Here is an 18,951-nt window from a genome sequence, read left to right on the forward strand (position 1 = left end):
CCCAAGGGACAACAAGGTCTAGCGGTCACAAACTCCTGGAAGGCCGACCTAGACTGGACATAAGAAAAAACTTCTTTACAGTCTGTGTGCCCAGAGTCTGGAACAGACTCCCCCCAGAGGTAGTCCAAGAATCTACTCTGGACTCAATCAGAAGGTGTCTCGATGTTTATCTTGCTGGGATTATTTGACCCCAGCAGACTTCCTGCCCATGGCAGAGGGGGCTGGATTCGCTGATTGCACAAGGTCCCTTCCAGCCTCTAATGTCCGTGAAACTTTTTTGTTTCGATCCCATGTTAGAAACTCAAATACGCAGATGGTCATCAAATGCCGGTAACACAGCAATAGAATCTTGAGATGAATACAAAGAAGGCATTTTTCTGTTTTTTAAAGTTACTACTTAGTGATATTATTACATGCTTCTGGCCTTAACGTGTTAATTTCACCAGCTGCAAAACTCAATAACCATGCCCAGAACCTAAATCTGACTTCTAATATGTGCATACATCTTCCAATAATTTAAAAAAAGTTACAGTTTTACCGAACAGTGAAATTGTACCTAAATGTTTTTGTCAAAAAAAAACAGGAATAGAGAGAAAATTAGTTTTTAGACGTGCGCCAATACATCAGTCTGATATCGGATCGGAACTGATAAGAACAAAATTGTCTTTATCTGATATTGGTCTCATGGAGCCAATAATTTGGCCGATAAATACCCATACTGTGTGCAACAACAGCACAACATGGAACGCAGCCTGCAGAGCTGCCTCCAGCTAGAAAATTGGAAGAAGAGGGAGGAGGGAAGGGGTGCAACAGGGCAGATCAACACTCCTACAGTGAGGGAGGGGGCAGGGGCAGCTACTGCCTAGCCAGGGCAGGGGGGCATGGGACAGACGCATGGCTCATGGGGAGGGGGCAGCTTCCCCTGCTGCTTGTATCCCACCCAGGAGGGCAGGGGACATGTGCTCCTGGATTTGCATGGAGCAGCATGGGCTGCAGCTGCAGGATGGAGCCAGAGCCAGCACTGCATGGGGCTTTTCTTGCCAGGGGCTGGGCTCAGAGTGGGCCCGGTTTAAGATCAGCCCCCAGCAAGAAAAGCCCCATGCAGTGCCAGCTCTGGTTCCGCTCCACAGCTGCAGCCTGCCCCACACCTCGCAGATCCCAGGGCACATGCTGCCCCCACCCTGCCCTCCCAGGGTGCAAGCAGCAGCAGCAGGAATTGTCCCCACCCCACGTGCCACGTCTCCATCCTGTGCCCCCTCCCGACTCCCCTTGGCAATGCCTGCCCCAGCCCCCTCCCTCACCACAGGGGCATTGATCCAACCCCCACCACGCCCCTTCCCTTCCCCTCTCCTTCCTCCACACCAGACTTCCCATCTGGAGGCTGTATTGAACATCAGATCAGTACTGGCCGATACACCTCCTTAAATATCAGCTTTCGGTATCGGCCTCCAAAATCTCTATTGGTGCACCCTTATCAGTTTTTCCCTCTGGTCTTGTCATTCTTATATCAAACCTCTTGCTGAATAATGCCATCATGGAGGGAAATGTTATGCTGGAACTAGAACAGGGATGGGCAATTATTTGTGCTGGAGGGTCACTTAGAGAGTTTTGGGGAGCTGCAGCCCCCCCCGCCCCCTCCCCCTGCCAAGCCAGAACCCCCCGCTTCCCCCCGGCCCACAGCAGCTCACCAAAACTCCCTAAGTAGCCCTCCAGCTCAAATAATAGCCCATCCCCATTCTACTTGCAACATCTCCCTCCACGACAAGAAAACTTTGTAAGTGGCTCTGCCCTGGGCCCCAGGCCCAAGACCTAACCTTGCACTGTGACCACATGATGATCCTGGCCCTGGGAGTCTCCATGAAAACTGGCCTAGGACCCATGCGGGCAGGGTATGCTCAGCCAGCTGGGTGAGATGGGGCCACGGGCAGACAAAAAGCTGGGAACAGGACATACCCCATATTGCACATACAGGACCAGCCACGTGAACAACAGCCTGGGCTGCCCACTGTGCCTAGGTTGGGTGGGGCTGAGGAACCCACTGCAGGCCACATTTTACCCACCCTGAACTAGGAAGTTCCATGACAGTTGAAAAGGGGCAACTAAGGAGAGCAAATCTCCTGCATACCAAAGTACCTGCAGACAGTATAGTAACAAGGGTTGGGCAACTGAAGAAGGGAGTACAGAAAAAAAACAGCTGATGCCATGAGATCAGAAGTTCCTGCTGCCCCTGTGTGTGGCAGCTGCCCTGGGTACCCAGTCAAGCTGTTGTGCCACTGCCTGCAAGTACCTGAACTACTGCAAAGGAAATCCCTAGAAGTACATGCCTACAACACATATTCTTTTTTACTCTGGGGCATGTCTTTGACCTAGCCAACTCCACTTGAGCAGTGGTGCTCAGGCTTTTGGCCCCACAGGCCAGGTGAGCAATGTGGGGACAGTTCACAAGTTGGATCAAGCCCCATGAGGCCTTGGCTGGTCCCGCATGCCAGGATCAGGCCCTGGAGCCAGGCACTGCACCCTCCTAACCCAGGATCAGGACCTGGGGCCCTGGGCCCCCCCCCCATGTCCTGGGCTCAGGCCCTGGCAGCCAGCGTTTCCCCTGCCCAGGCACTCAATTCAGTGTGCAGGGCCTGGGGTTCCTCACAGGTCTGGAAATCTGGCACCACAGGAGCGGTGCCATCACCTCCTTTCTACCAAATTTCCAGACTTGTGGGAAGCCCAGCAGGCTGAATGGCACAGCACCAGTGCTCGTGTAATTCAAGTGAGCCAAAGCTGGAGGACGACCCCACTCTTGAGTTGCATTAGCAGATGGCAAGTTTCACTAAGTCAAGCTGTGGCATGTACATCAAACAACTAGAGCTAGAAATGTCATCATACCCCATACTGCACATATGGAACTTGGATTAGAAGCAGCCCTTGAGTTAACCCAGCAGTGAAGACATTCTTTTAGGGACATTTCCATCCCAGTTATTATAACAGCCTCCGTCCATGAATCTGCAAAGCTTTCCTTAGGTTTTTTTCCTAGAAGGCATACCTACTTCATTCAGACTGCATCCCAAAACTCATTTTGCTGGCCAAGAGACTAAACTCTTCCACACCATCCTCCTCCAAAATGGGAGGCTTACTTATTACTGGCCCTTAATCACCATAGAAAAAACCATCAAACAATAGTCACCTGGTGATATATGGGCTGATATTTCTTTGTCTAACACTTTTTTTTTTAAACAGGTTGGCAGTTTTAAGACTAACTAGTTCAAGGAGATGTGGGCTTTCATAGGCAACAGCTTACTTCACCAGATGCTAAACTCATTGACAAAACTCAAGCATCTCTTAACCAGTTAGTCTCCAAGGGACACATAGCACATAACACTTAAGATGCATTAACTGCACTTAAAACCCAAGTGTCCATGTTTCAAACAGAGGAACACAAGCTAAATGCAATCCTATGGTAGCAGAGTTATGAGTTGTCACAGGAGGATTAACTTAAGATAGTACTAAGCAGCATGTGTTCTGCAAGGCAAGACTGCTCTAGGGAAATAACAAGTCCAGGATTCAGATGCAGTGCCAGGGCTAGGACCAAGCACCAAGCAGCCGATTGTGGACCCCAGCCCAGGGACTGCACAAGGGCCAGCTCAAGTCTGGCAGGGGCAGAGGCCGGCTCAGGCGACAGATTCAGTAGCATGAGTGACACCTTGCCCCCGGCTCAGCTCCCTTGGCCTCCTTCTGCCCAGGTCCAGAATCAGGGACCCGGGGCGGGGGTCGGCAGGAAGGACCTGGTAGGGAGCTGCAGCCTAGCGCCGGCGGGGCAGCGAAGTCACTGCAGAACGGCGCTTCCCACTATCTGGGAAAGACACGTGCGAAGGCCCCGGGCATGGCGGAGGCACACGCACGGACACAGGCGGCAGCAGGGCTGCGGCACAGTAGCGCGCGTGGGCCGCGACGGAGAGGCAGGGCTCTGACCGAGGGCAGAGCCGCCGACCTACCGAGTGCTGTGGTCGAGCGTGGTACCCTCAACGCCCGCCCCGCCTCACAAAACCCCAACCAGACAGTTCAGAGGCAGCGCAAAGCCCACTTGCTCCCCGGTATTTCCGCGGGAGGGCAGTGCGCAAACAGCCTCGCCCCGCCCCCTCTCAACGCACTGGGGGGGCGGTGGCGCCCCGAGAGCAGCAAGTGCGCAGGCGCGGCGGGGAGGTGCGCGCGTCCAGTGGCCCCTCGGTCTCGTCCCCTCCGGCCATTTAAAGGCAGCGGCGGGGCCGGGTCGGGCCTATTGTGCCGCTGGGTCGCGTCGGGCGCGCAGCTCTATCTTCGCTACCCCAGCCGCTGTTGCCATGTACCGTTACCTGGGGGAGCTGCTGGTGTCCCGTGCGGGCAGCGCCGGCTTGGTGCTGGCGGGCGCGGAGCCTGGCGCCGCGGTGGGGGCCGGGGCGGTGGCAGCGGCCGCGGCGCAGCGGCGGCGTTACAGCGAGGCGGAGCGGGAGGATGACCCCAACTTCTTCAAGATGGTGGAGGGCTTCTTCGACCGCGGCGCCGGTATCGTGGAGGACCAGCTAGTGGAGGGGCTGCGCACGCGGGAGAGCCTGGAGGAGCGCCGTCACCGTGTCCGCGGCATCTTGCGCATCATCAAGCCCTGCAACCACGTGCTCAGCGTCTCCTTCCCTATCAAGCGCGACAACGGCGAATGGGAGGTGGTCGAGGGCTACCGGGCACAGCACAGCCAGCACCGCACCCCCTGCAAGGGAGGTGAGGCCCCGCGCATGCGCCCGCGCTCCTGCCTCACGGCCCCCTCCCCCATGTTGGCGACCCTGCTGTTCCCTAAGTGCTATTGCCAGATAACGATCGTATGTGTACGATCATTGTAACCCTTGTATGATCAATAAGAGTTCACGTGTTCAAAATGTATGATAATTGTTGAGGCAGCAAATTGATGCAGTATCTGCAAAACCCAAGTTGCACTCGGGGAGTCTTAACTGATTTGGGTTTGCTGTCAGCGCTTGCTTCAAAATGAAGAAATGTTTCAGCTTTGCCCAGTTCCTCCTTACTGGCAACTTACAGGGAGCACTATAAAGTAAATAAGAAGACTAATTTGCCTGCTCATTTGTATATTTGCACATTGTTTTTTTCAGCATATGATAGTTTTTCAGCAAATACAATCATTTTGACCTACCGATTGGATACTTTAATATTGAAGACCTAGCAATGCTGCCCTGAGGCCTGGTGCTTCTCCCTCCAGCTGTACACCCGGCAGCAAAGCAGCAGCTGAGCAGACCTGTGTGCAGGCCTGTGCCTCATTCAGTTGTAAATCACTAGAAACAGATACCATCCTATTTTTGACGGTTCCCCTCAACAAAGCCCCACTGGGAGAAGCGGATCCATGATGGGCTGGCCAGGCTGCTCAGACAAGGCTCAGTAACCACCTCTGTGCCACTTGCCAGGAGTTGTCCCTTCTCTGGGAAGGTAGAAAGGGAGGGAGAGAAGTCCCCTTAGCTGAATGGGCAGCTTGGCTCCACAGCCTTCATTTGCTGTCAGCAGTTCTTTCTCATGTCACCCCAGTGTTTCATCATGAGGCATCAGACTCCCGAAACACTGTGCTCTTTTTGGGGTGAAAGTGCCTTTTCTGAGCCAGAGCAGATGATGGAACAATCAGAAGTAACCCAGAGAAGGGCTCAGCTTTAAGGAGTCTGGAACCTCAGCTATGAAAAATGAGTGTAGTTCTGAAGGAAGTAGGGGAGAGGTGATTTTAACCCCTTTTGGGTTTTCTTAATTCACGCTGTCTGATCTTTGCACAAAACATCCTCATGCAAAATTGGGAAAAAGGGACAGGTTAGTTTGGCACGGTTTCAGATAAATGTATTGAAAGGGCCCAAAACAAATGGTCTTCTAAGATAAAGCTGACTTGGTACGTGTCCAGTCAGCTACATGCTCCCTTCTACCACCATCCCTCAAGGTTCAGTGCATTTAGTTATCCCTCCTTTAAAAGAAGCAAGAGATTAATCTCAGCTGGTTAGGAAGGTTATGTTCCTTAATGCTATCCTAAACTTGGCCAGGATTGTGTCTCCTTGAAAGATGGAGTTAAAATACATCAGGCCTGAATAATATCACAGTCTGTACTGCATAATTTGTTTTAATTGTGTTAACTAGTTTGAGATCATTTCAGGAGGATGTATGATCTTAGACTGAAGGGACTAGTAGTGAAATAGGCAAAAATGCAGGCCAGGTTTCTCGGGAGTGAAGCAATTAAATGGAACTTAACTTTTGTAGAGAATGTGACTCAAAAGCTTTTCTTTATGAGGTTTTCTGATGGATCCCATGTTTCACTCCGCTAGAAAAAAGTTTTGGTGGCAGTTTTGTTTTCTGTTACTAGGAATTCTTGGAATAGACATTTAGTAGCTTGCTCTGATTGGAATTGTTTGTTATTCTGATTTCTTAAACATATCAGTCTTTTCAAGACGGATGTTTTCTTCTGTGGCCTCGGGTAATTTGTTTTTGAGGTTTTGTTGCTTTAGAAGTTGGACTGCTTGCATACTGCTTAACTTCTCCAAGGTTAAATAGGTACTGATTTTCCTATAATGGATTTGGTTAAGATCTAGAAGTACAAAAGAAGTCCCAAACTGGTCATTTTAAAACATACTACTGTGAAAATTAATTTTTTAAGTTCCTTTGTCATAGGCAGTGGCTTCCTTTGTAGGAACTAGAATGTATGTCCCCTATTGTCATGATCTTGTCAGAAGTATGGATGGCTGTTACTTCCTGATGTCCTCTCTTAGGTAGAGATGCTCCTCTGTTTCTGTTTCTGCTCTTCACTTTATTCCTTATAGTGTAGATGTGCAAAGAGCATTTTGAGCTACCACTGTTATTGCTCATAGCCACATCTTTACTGTAATCAAGTTAAAGTTGGTTTTTGCCACTCCATTTTCTGATATTTGAAGTCTTCTGGTGATTTATGTAATAATGTATCATGAATATAATGATTTTTTTTTTACTATAAAATGGTACGCAGTGCTGTCTAGAATAGATAATGACATTGCATCCACTACTATAGTATTGAAAGACTAGTAAAGTACTCAGCATCTATGTTGGTTTCTTCATTGCTGCTTTTCCTTTTTTTTATTTCATGTTTCAAATGGCAAAAATTGTATTCATGTTTTTCCCTAAGGAGGGAGGGTCCTGCTAGTGTCACTGCATTTTCTTCTGCTGTCATTGCCAAATGTCATAGAACAGGGGTTGGCAACTCCTGGCATGTGTGACACATGAAGGTATTTTGCCTGGCACATGTGCCTTGGTGGATGGCAGGGGACAGGCAGAAGATGCGCTGCCACAGGAAGGATTGGGCCCCTCACAGACCCCAGCACAGCATCCCAGCTGCCTGCCAGTCAGTCCAGGCTCTGGAGAGGCCCCTGCTGCCTGCCATAGAACTCGGGCTGCTTGCAGTGGGCGGGCAGCAGGGGGGCTACAAGCAGCTGCGCAAGAGTCCGTGGAGCCCAGGCCTGCCTCGTGGAAGGCAGTGGGTGCACACACACCTCTCAGTGGATGGTAGGGAAGTGAGTAGGGCTATATGGCCACTATAAGAATTGGGTTCTTCATGGTTCCCCTGTAGTCTGCCCTGATATGCTAACATTTTATAAGTTGAAGTTGTGGGTGTTTTTGGCACTGTGCCCCAAAAAGTTGCCAATCCCTGCCATAGAGCCTTCAGGCTCCAGTATTTAATTCCTTTTCAACAAAGAGGTCCTGCTTTTGAGTGTTCATGGCAAGAGACGGGTTTGTGGGAGAAGGCGAGAGAAGAATAGTTCATGAGGAGTAACACTATATATTTTATTTGTGGTGTATAGGATACATCATCTTTGATCTAGGCAGAGTACTGATCTTTAATAATCCAGCAACTATTGAGACCAAATAGTCAACACATGCTTGCTAGGAAGTGTCAGTTTATCATAAAACTTTAAGTTTTCAGATGCTTTCAAATAGTTTGTTTAGAGGAGACTATCCCAGCTGCAGGGAAGGTGCTCTTCTTCAGCACTTGTGGGTGCATCAGCCTTTGAGCTTCTGCCTAATAGCTGTATTAAACTTTAAGCATCATTATTTTCTACTGATATGAAGGTGAAGAATTGTTTTTGTTTCCTCCTTCCTCTCTTGGCTCCTGAGAGAAAGGAACAGATTATTGATGCTGTGGTTTTTTACCAAAACCAATTTACTTCTGAGGCAGATTTCCATTCATAATTTTGAGTCATCCTCCTCAAGACTGTTGATCATATGCTGATGTTACTGCTTTTGGCTTCTAAAAAAGCATCAGTGTAATAAAATGGGTCTAAGTTGCACAAAGCTGTCTGGAGTCTTTGGAAGATGCCATACTGCATTGTATAATATTTGGAAAGCTATTCTCCAAATTTAAACTGGCGTTCTGCTGAAACTGGTGGTTTGGGCTCATCAGCTCACCATTTTATATCCAAACATAGATTTTTCAAAACTTGCGTACATGGTAACTATTACACACTCTTTCAGTTGCATATACTTGAGCGGAGAGGAAGACACTAGCTGAAGTATATGAAAGCAGGGCTCAGTTTTGTATCATAAATTATCCACCACACAGGAAAATTGCTAGCTATGGTCACCTCTCACTGAGGATTGTGGAAAATGGTCTGTACAGAAATGACAACCATCTCTGCCACACAAATTGTTTCAAGGAGAAAGCTGGCACGTTGAGTTCTTGGGGAGGCTTTTGGGCCAAGACAGATGCAGTTCCTAGGTTTTTTTCTGTTGCTGGTGAAGCTCTATTTCAAAATCCTAGTAAAAGGAAAGCTCTCGATGTGGGTTGATATATTAGGGGAAGAAACTTCATATTTTGATAAAGATTTATGTTTTATATAAGGTGTAGAAGAATTTGTGGTTAATTGCAAATAACAATGTTTGAGCAGGTGTGCTTCATCTTGGTAAATTATTATTAGTAAGTACATTAGTGTCAGTAATCAAAATAATATCCTGAGTAATTTGTGAGCTTCAAGTATTAGACATGTAATCAAATTTGGCTTAATGTCCTTATTTTAAGTCTAGATAAGGAAAATACTTAATCGAGGACATAGAAAATACTAAACTGAAAGATGAGAAATGTTATTTCCAAATATCAGTATTTTATACTCTTTAGATGTTACGGACCAGGGGTTAAAGTAGGTTCTAGGGTTTAAAGTACATAATACTATACGTAGGGACCTGCCTAACTCACAGCAAGAAAAAGCAATTTCTGTGGCTTGGTCATGGCCCAAAGAGCCAATTACACAGTGTCCCCACCCATTGGTGCTGATTGTCAGGGAGGCCCCAGGTGGAGGAGGAAAGATGGGGCAGATGCCATCCTGACTTCCAGCTGCCCTTTGTGTGGCCCAGTCCTTCGATGCTAATTGACAGAGAGGCACAACAGGACAGCTGCAGTCTTGGCTCTGCTGCTCTTTGTGCCTTCCCACCACCAGATGCCTTCCCCTGTAGTGTGGACTGCAGCAGTGGGGATCCAGCATTTTCTTTTTATTAAGTTTTTTGGTTGATTTCCTGGGAAATCACAACCAATGCCATTGTTAGCAGGGATTGCCACTTTTTTGCTGTTTCTGCAAAAATTGTGAAACCACAATTTAAGTAGGTCTCTAACTATAAAACAAGTATTTCTCTTTAGTGTTCTCTTGTTCTAGGTTATCATCCTCATGTCCTGTTCCTAATACCCATGACAGAAATCTCCTAAGAAGTTCTATGGTCCATTTATAGCAGAGTCGGCAACGTTTTTGGCTGCAGTGCTAAAATCACCCCAACCTCCACCCATGCCTTGACTTGGCATGCCAGAGAGCCACAAGGGGCCCAGTCCTCATTGCTGGCAGTAGCTGCGTGCATGCCTCCAGGTGGATGGCAGGGGAGGGGCTGGGGTTGCACTCCCCCAGCCCCTTTCCTGCCATGTGCTGCAAGCCGCATGTAAACCTGCCACTGTCATGGAGCTAGTGCCAGGCTCTGGGCAGCTGTAGCAGGCAGCCAGGAGGCTGCAAACAGCTGTGCCAAGCCTGCAGCCCCGGCACTGGGGCAGCCAAGGTTGCACTGTCCCAGCCCCTTCCCTGCCACACACTATGAGCTGCAGGTACACCGGCTCTTGTCATAGGGCTGGTGCCAGGGCTCCAGAACCCAGCGCAGCTGTCTGTAGTCTCCCAGCTGCCTTCCACAGCCAGCCCAAGCTCTGGTTAGCTATAGCAAGTGGCTGGAAGGCTGCAAACAGCTGCGCTGGGCTCCAGGGCGCTGGCCCCAGCTCCATGTCGGCACCAGCGACACACATGCCTCTGAGCAGATGGTGAGGAAGGAGCCAGGGTTGTGCTGCCCCAGGCCCCTTCCTAGCCATGCACCCAGAGGTGTGCACACAGCTGCCTCAGCCTTAGAGCTGGTGCTGGGGCTGCAGAGCCCCACATAGCTGTTTGCAGCCTACCAGCTGCAGCCAGCTTGGGCTCTTGGCAGCTGCTGGCAGAAGCTGCCCAGAGTCTGAGTCAGCTGTGTTGTGCCAAGGAAAATGGCCTCATGTACCATGCTCTGACCCAGGTGTGCTTGCTGATCCCTGATTTATAGTGAAGTGTAGGTACTAATGTCTGGATGTAATTACTGGTATTTACAAAATCTAAGGCCAGTAATTTTTGTAGTTAGCTATTCATAGTTTCTTTCTAGGGTCGGAAGGGACCTGAGCAGATCATCTAGTCCGACCCCCTGCCATGGCAGGAAAGAATACTGGGGTCAAATGACCCCAGCAAGATGTTCATCTAACCACCTCTTAAACACCCCCAGGGTAGGAGCCTGCACCACTTCTCTTGGAAGCTGGTTCCAGACCCTAGCCGCCCTGACCATGAAGTAGTGCCTCCTGATATCTAACCTAAACCTACCCTCTGCCAGCTTGTGACTGTTATTCCTGGTCACTCCTGGTGGTACTCGGGGAAACAGTGACTTCCCCAATGCCTGCTGATCCCCCCCTGAAAGTGAAACAGACTGTCTTGTGAAAGAAAAGCAAAAAATGCACAGAAATTCTTAATGCTTCTCATAGTCTAAGGCAGGGCTATCCAACTCATTTGAATTGGCAGGCTGAAACCAGACCATGGAGCTTCTTGTAAGTTGGATGATCCACCATTGGCAGGGCAAATGACAGCTGCATTAACTGTGGTGTACAGATTTTGCTGCCATATCTGGCCCAGCTACCAAAAGACAACCCAAACTTGGAGATCTTGATCTGGAAATTTGGTGGTGGGGCAACCAGCTTGATTAACACAGTGCTGGAAGGCATTCTCAAAAGGGTCTCAACCTGGAAATTCTACAGTGAGACAAGCAGTTCTCAACCCTGTTGACAGTGGTTCTGGCAGTTGTGGAGAAGAATGCTGCCATTGCTCAACCTGCTGCAGAATTTTTGGCCCTGCAGGCCATGATTTAAATGCTCAAAAGCTGCCATTTTCATAGCCCTGGTCTATAGGCAATGTAGATTTAAAAAAAAAAATTAAGGCCTTACAAACAAAAGCTGGTTTAATCCAATAAGGTACCCTGTTCCATGTCAGTAGCAGTTCAGCCCATGTAGTAGTTCAGGGAAGAAATTGCTGCTCAGTGTCGTAGGTGAAATAACCCTGCTGCGTATTAAAAATGCTGTCTGGTATAAGTTTATAACTTGTTTTTCATACCCTCAGAATTAGAGATGCTGCCTTAAATCACGTTTCTGCTCATATCTTCATAGCATTTCTTTTGTATTTCAGTATTATTGAAGAGGTAACTTATTGTATGGGCATGGGCAAGAATTGACTATAACTCAAAATAATAGATTTTATTTCTTTTCATGGTTAGGCATTTGCTTTCTCTAGGAACACTTAAACTGCTGTGAACTTTTCCAGGTTGGTTCTTTAAAAATTCTGCTTGATATTATTTGTACAAATCTTAAAGGCATTTCAGTTTCTGGGTTGAAGGGAGAAAGAAGTAAATGACAGTGAAGTCAAATAAAAGATTATTTTCCTTATTCCATCAGACTCATAGAAAAGAAGAAAACATTTTGTTGTCATGCCGTTCTTAGAGGTTATTACATGAAGTATTTGTGATTTACCGTGCATTCCTCCCCCCCCGCACCTTCTTAAAACTGAGCTAATGCTTAGTGTTGGCTGAAGTGAAACCATGGATCATTCTTCCTTCCTATGCTTAAATGACAACTCATGCAAAGAGGTGGTGTTAACGGGAAACCACAGCTGCTCTTGCTCATCACAGTGGCAACTGCCTAGAGAACTACGGTCCAAATAGGGTACAGGAAATGAGAGACGGCAAAAGTACAGCTACTTCAGGGCAAAGTAGACTAGCTGTTTCTAACTAAAATAATTAACCTTTCTAAAAAAATTAGTGTAGACTGTATAAGATTTGTTTTATGTCATTTTCAGCATAACATCCAGTTACTTGCAACTGTTCATTAGCAGATGCGTTTCTGATAGCATATAGGGCTTGAATAACGTACAGTTAGTGAAGAAAGTATCTTAGTGTTGCATACATTAGCATTTGCTGTCGACTTTACAGCTGCTTAATAGTATGAAAAGGGTTAAATGTTTGTTAATAGGACTCATTTACAATGGATCCAAAGCTTTTAGACTATTTTTGTATAATCTTTGAACTTCTTAAAACCTGTTCAAATGCCAACTGACTGTTTAGGGTGCTGTAATTTGTAAAGTAAATTTATCATGGGGTTGAGAGTCTTTGGCCTCTGTCTACACCAGTGATTCTCAACCTGGGTGCTATAGAATCCTGGCGTGTCCTTTAAGGATGTCTCCGGGTACTACACAGTGTTAGTACTGTTAGGTTTACAAACATGATTCACAAGATAAACCTAGGGTTTTCAAATGGCAATCCATGGTTGTGGTCTTTCTGAGTTCTTTGCAACAGAAAAACTGCTTTTTTTTCCGTAGGCAAAAAAAAAAGAGTGAAAACTAAGACTAGCATTTTCCAAGGAGTGCCTTTGAGTCTAGAAAGGTTGAGAATCACTGATGTATAATGCCTGCTTTTAATGGTTTAAAATTGATATAGCAAACCTGGTTTATAATTCCAGGGAAATAAGCTCTGCCAGCTTCTGACATACACCTTGCATTTTGTATCTCTGCCATGAGGTTTCAGCTTTTCAAAAATCTTGAAGTAAAAATGTAAAGAAGTAATAATCAGTAGTGAATAAATTTTCATGTCCAAGTATTTATCTTGGAGATGGAAGTTTCTTAATATTGTTCCCATAATTTGGAGATGCATAAATATGATTTCCTTATGTGGTGCTGCTTGGCAGACTCCCAGAAGGAACTAGTTTTGCTGAAAAAAGCTTTCATGTCTCCCCCTCTTTTCTGTTTTCTGTTTCTGTTCTCCTTCCTGTCTGCATATTAGTGGGCTTCTTACTAAAATAACTAGGTTTTCATTCCTCCACATTTACGTTCTGCTTCCTACTATTGTTTTCTCCCCCAGCAGCACCCCTACAGGGAATACTAAAACCGCTGCTAATGTTGGATCTGTCACTGGTAGCAGTCACTTATCCACAGTCACAATAGTTCAGACCAGTGAGTCTTCTTTGCATATACAGGGTGTACTGTAACTATACCGATGTAGTTAAAATCAGTAAAGCTTCATGTGTGGGCATGGCTACATGGATAGAATTTATTTCCATAGGGATAGAGTGAACTTGAAGAATCTTTGAACTGTGTCCATGCTGTCTTTAACAAATTGCAGAATATAAAATGTGGAGATTAAGCCTTCAGAAGTCACCAGGACTCTACCCCAGGAATCAAAACAGATATTATCTTGTTCTGCTAATCTTGCTAGCACTTTTGTGGGGCACGGGTTTGTACGCCGCTTCAATTTTAAGACATTTGAAACTTTACAGAAAAGGAGGTAGAATAAACCATTTGTACTGTGTGTGCACAGTCACATCAGTGTTGTTTAATCTTTTTTTCCTGGCAGGCAGGATGAAAGTGCCCAATCCCTCCATTGGCTGGATCTGGCAGGGTCCTATCTGACTGTGCATAGCGAGGGAGTGGGGAATGGGGGTGTGGAGCTTGGTGCCAATCTAGCCACTTGGTGGAAGGAGACTTGGGCTAGCCCCAGTTTGGCCCTGTAGGGTAGGGGGAAGGGATGGGGGTGTGGCACAACCCCATGTGGGGAGTAGAGGGGGCACATGGCCCAGCCCCATGGGGAGAAAGGGGTGCTGCTCAGCCTTAACCTGGCAGACTGAAGGGAAGGGGTGTTGTGGCCAAGCTCAGACCCAACCCATGAAGCTTGAAATTTTGGCAGCAAACAGATGGCAGTATTGCCACTGCTTCCCTGCCATTAAATTTCCCAACCCCTGAGGAGTCCCGCGGGCTGGATTTGGCCCACAAGCTACATAACATCTTAGTTTCATAGGTCTGATGCATCTTCTTTGGGGCTAGTAAAAATATCAGATTTGAAGAATTGGAAAACCAGGACAGGACTGTAAGGGACTTCTTGGGTTGAATCTGGTCCCTTATTATTGCAGGCAATAGTGTCATGATCCCATTCATAACTAATTCAGTTCTTTTGTGAATCTGGTTAGGGCTTTTTGTCCTCACCATTCCTATTTGTAACTTTTTTTATCCAGCAGAAGAACAAAGGAACTTTCTTTTAATTTCCTGGGTACATTTATCCATGGCCACTTTGTGCCCATTTGTTCTTGAGTCAACATGGTCTTTGAACTTAAATTGCAGTTTTTCCTTAGGTGCTTGCCTGGTAATATATTTCTAGATGCAAAGATAAGAATCATATCACTTTTGAGCTTTTGCTTTTCTAGGTTTTGAGGCTTTCCACTCCCTTGATCATCGTAGCACAGGGATTGGCAGCGTTTTTGGGCAGAGTGCCAAAAAAACCTGCACCCTCTACTTGGAAGATGTTGGTATGCCAGGGGTGGATGGTGAGGGAGCTGTAAGGGGGTTGTTTTTGGCACCGCAGGCCTAGCTCCTTCCCTGCCATCCCCCACAGAGGCACCACATTCTGGCACGTGTGCCAGGGGTTGCCAGCCCCTGTTCAATAGTCAGTCTCTGCACCTGTTTGAAGTTGAATTAATCTTTTCTTTCAACATGGAATACTTTCTACATAGTATTCCAGGTAATGAATGCATTCGTTAATAGTTCCTGGTCTCAACTGGAAATACCTTGTTAAGTGCACCTTAGGCTTGCATGAGTACATTGCTTTGATGGCTCATATCGTAACCATTCTCTAGTCTCTTTTCTGACATTAGGACCAAAGAGGCAAGAGTTAATATGCTACATTAAGTTCTCTGTACATTGTACTAATACTTGTGAAGTAAAAGTTTGCTTAGTCCTTACTACAGCAACAAATTATGCCAAGAGTACACATTAATGAGCTACTCATGTTTGCCAGTAAGACATGCTTGGTTGCTGATGTAAAAAAAGTTTCATGTTCTTTGCACTTAGACAGGTGCTGCTTATTCAAATGAATCTTTGTGTGGCCTTTATTAAAAGCTGTACCTCTGCGATCCGGCATGGATTAAGTTGAATTTATACCTCTGCATGCATGTTTTGCCCTTGAATGAAGTAGTAGAGTAGCTTCTCAAAGGACACAGATTGCTATAGTGAAATAGACCTTTGGTCCATCTAGTCCTGTACCCCAAGCCATTATTTCACTGTTCCCATATATTTATATTTGTCAGCAGTTTTATTTTGTAGCGTTGCTTGCCCATCTGTCTTTATTAGGATCCTCTGGAATTTGTTCTGGTTATAAGTAATTAAAGTTTTGTCATCTGCAACCTGCCATCTTCCTGTTTGCCCCTTTTGCAGATGATTAATCAGCATTAAGCAACAGCCTTAGGATGGGAGTCTGCATGACTAAGCTTCTGACTGGTCAGAAAATGACTACTCGTTCTGAAAAGGTTTGAGGGTCACTTTGGAGTAACTAGTTAATCTGTTCTAGTATATCAAACAAAAGCTCATGATTATGGTACTTTTCTGAACACATAGGGATAAACCCACAAGACTTGAATTAATTACTATGGTGCCTAGGTATTTTGCTGCCCAGTAAACTAACACCAAATTAGACGCTTAGCTTTCTATCCAATGCATGGAGAGAACTGGAAACCTGAAAATGCAGTTCTCAAAAATTAGTGGTGTCAGTAAGGGACCTGATTAAGGCAGCCAATAAAAATTGCCAAGGAGAGGAACAAGGTCTAAGCCTCAGGGGATAGACTTAGAAACCTAGCTCTGGGCTAAGGATGTGAATGGTTAAACATTTAATTGTTCACATATTGATAACTGGTAATATCTTATTGGTTATTGTTTAACGTGGAGCAGGGAGCAGTCTGGAGGAGAAGTCTGGGGAAGGGAAGCAGTGCCATGTCCCTGAATACAGCTGGGCAGGCAAGAAGAGGGACTAGTAGCAGCTAAGGTGGGAAGCTATTGTGGCAGTGCAAGCCCCAGCCCCAGCCCCCTCCCCATTGTCCACTCCAAAATGTATATGCATCTGCCACTGGCAGCTGCTTGCAGGCTCCTGGCCGCCTGTCACAGATGGCCGGGGCTCTGGGCAGGCCCAGGCTGCTTACAGTGGGCAACGGAAAGGCTACAAATAGTTGCAGTAGGGGTTGGGGCTGCACTGCCACAAGAAAGATCAGGTCCCTTGCGGCTTCCCTGCCATCTGGCAGAGGCATGCGTGACCCCGATGCCAATAGTGAGGCAGGCCAGGGCTCTGTAGACCCCAGTGTAGCTGCTTGCAGGCCTGGCCCCATACCAGCTGTGCACCATTGGCAGCAGTGGGAGAGGGGCTTTCCCAGCTTGCTGCTGCCACCTGTGGCTGCAGCTGGTCCCAGCCTCCAGGCAGCCACACACCATCAGGAGCAGTGGGTGAGGAGCTTTTCTACCCTGCTGCTGCCACTGTTGCATGGCTGCCCCAGGACCCAGGACAGCTGTAGGCAGCAGCAGCAAAACCCACCACAGCTCCATAAAGCCACAGGCGGCAGCAGCGGGTGAGGGCCCTTCCCAGCCCGCTGCTTCCACCAATGTACAGCTGCCCATGGACTGGAGCTGGATGCAAGCAGCAGCGGGCCCTGCCACTGCTCTGTAAAGCTGCAGACAGCAGCAGTAGCCAAGGGGTTTCCCAGCCCACTTCTGCCACCTTTAAAGCAAGTGAGTATAATTGGGAGCTAGTCCCTGGTAGATATTTGTTATTGAATAGCAAATTAACCAATAACATTGGCAGAGTTTAAACAGGTACTTCATTGTTATTTACATCCCTACTCTGGGCCTGTGAGAAGCACCGACACTGTTTGGGTTATCTGCTATTCACCCTCTCCCTAAAGCTTGTGATCTGGACCCATGTGACTTGCTTGCAAAAAACTAGACACATTGCCCATATTGCTCATCCAAAATTACCCAATAGCACCTGAGTTAGAAAGCAGGAAACCTGGGTGTGGGTCACTTCTTTATTGGATGGAGTGAGGATTTGAAAATGACCCTTCTACTTTCCAGAGGAATGTTTCAACCGCTGGGCATTTATAATGCATTTAATGGAGGCTTCTCTGGTTCCTGGCTGAGGATTGATCCTTTGTACAACATCTGGTAAGTGTGCTGTGAAAACGTGTTAGATTGTGCCCCATGGGCAAAAAGGGCTGGGTTTGAATATCCTGCTAGGGCATGGGTTGGCAACCTCTGGCACGTGAAGCCATTTTGCTTAGCACACCACAGCCAGCCTCAGCTCTGGGTAGCTGCTGTCAGCGATGGAGCCCAGGCTGCTCCCAGCAGGCCTTCCAGCGTCCCAGCTGCCTGCTAGGAGCAGCCTGGGCTCCTGGCTGGCAGCAGCTACCCAGAGCCAGGGTCAGCTGCAGCCAGGAGGCTGTAAACAGCTGTGCCGGGGTCCAAGCTCCAGCATCACCTCTATACCAGTGCGAGTACCCGCGCATTGGAGTGGGTGGTGTGGGAGGGGCCTGAGGCAGTGCAGCCCCGGTCTCTCCCCTGCTCCCAGCACAGAGGTGATAGCAGGGTTCCAGAGCCCAGCGTAGCTGTTTGTAGCCAGCCTGGGCTCTGGGCAGCAGCAGTAAGCATTGGGCAGGCTGCAAACAGCTGTGCTGGTTTCCACAGCTCCGGCATCAGCTTCATGCTGGTGGTGACTCAAGGACATCTCAGAGCAAGCTGCGCTGCCCTGTTGTCTGCTCCAAGGTGTGCACGCAGTTGCTGCCAGCACGGAGCTGATGGAGTAAGTCCGCAGGCTGAATCCAGTCAAGGGGCCTGATCTGGTGTGTGCTGGGGTCAGGCCACAGTTCCCCACACCAGATCAGACCCACTACTGCAGCCCTGTGTGCACCAGATTGGGCCCCAATCCCAGCCCTGAGTCTGCAAGTGGGATCACACATGCAGGGCCATGCTGTCTGGCCTATGAGGCTTCAATATTTGGTGGTGGGGAAGTGGTGGCTGTGTTAATTGCCACAGCTCATCCCCTACTAAATTTCCAGACTCTTGGACCAGGTACAGGCATTACACTTTTACTGATATAAGTGATCAGAAACCAATCTGTACCTGTAACAGAACAAATTTGGCGTGCACAGACTGGTTTAAAAATGGCAGAACTCAGTCTAAGACAACACCCCCCTCCCCCAACAAAACAAAACAAAAAAAGAAAAAAAAAAAGGTGAGTGTGTGTGGTAAACTATTCTGCCTTGGGCTTTTTGAATGTCTGTACCTAGCCTTGGAGAGTCTGACAGGCTGGATCACAGGGCTTCCCCGCCTGAGGGCTGAGCACCCCTGGCTTAAATGGATCTGTAAAGTGATCTGCTTAAAGGCTGTGGGGCCTTATGGTCAGCCCGTGTTTTGAAACAGACCTCTTTCAGAATAGGTGTTTGAGTCTGTTATAGGATATTATCAGAGCCAGCAGGAAAGGGGCTCAGGTGACTGCCTGAGTAGGAAGAGTACCCCAGAAGAGGAAAGATGCAGGAAACTGTTT

At 47.6% G+C, this 18,951-nt stretch overlaps 1 protein-coding gene and 1 long non-coding RNA gene across 3 annotated transcripts in view; one reads left to right on the forward strand and one right to left on the reverse strand.

Annotated features, from left to right (window-relative positions):
- The window catches only part of LOC109324152, an 8,673-nt gene extending 4,250 nt beyond the window's left edge, over positions 1-4,423 (reverse strand). Inside the window, exon 1 of one of the 2 annotated variants that reach the window (XR_002104863.1) lies at positions 4,341-4,423. This is a non-coding gene — a long non-coding RNA (uncharacterized LOC109324152). The remainder of the gene's footprint in view (positions 1-4,340) is intronic. The other variant, XR_002104862.1, reaches the window with a different exon arrangement.
- GLUD1 (glutamate dehydrogenase 1) overlaps positions 4,259-18,951 on the forward strand; it is a 40,420-nt gene continuing 25,727 nt past the window's right edge. The window contains exon 1 of the mRNA XM_019556059.1: positions 4,259-4,740. Within this exon, the coding sequence (XP_019411604.1) occupies positions 4,329-4,740 (412 nt within the window). The 5' untranslated portion in view covers positions 4,259-4,328. The remainder of the gene's footprint in view (positions 4,741-18,951) is intronic.

The sequence above is a fragment of the Crocodylus porosus genome, unplaced genomic scaffold (assembly GCF_001723895.1).
Source record: "Crocodylus porosus isolate Cpor-Errol unplaced genomic scaffold, CroPor_comp1, whole genome shotgun sequence".
NCBI classification, from domain to species: Eukaryota; Metazoa; Chordata; order Crocodylia; family Crocodylidae; genus Crocodylus; species Crocodylus porosus.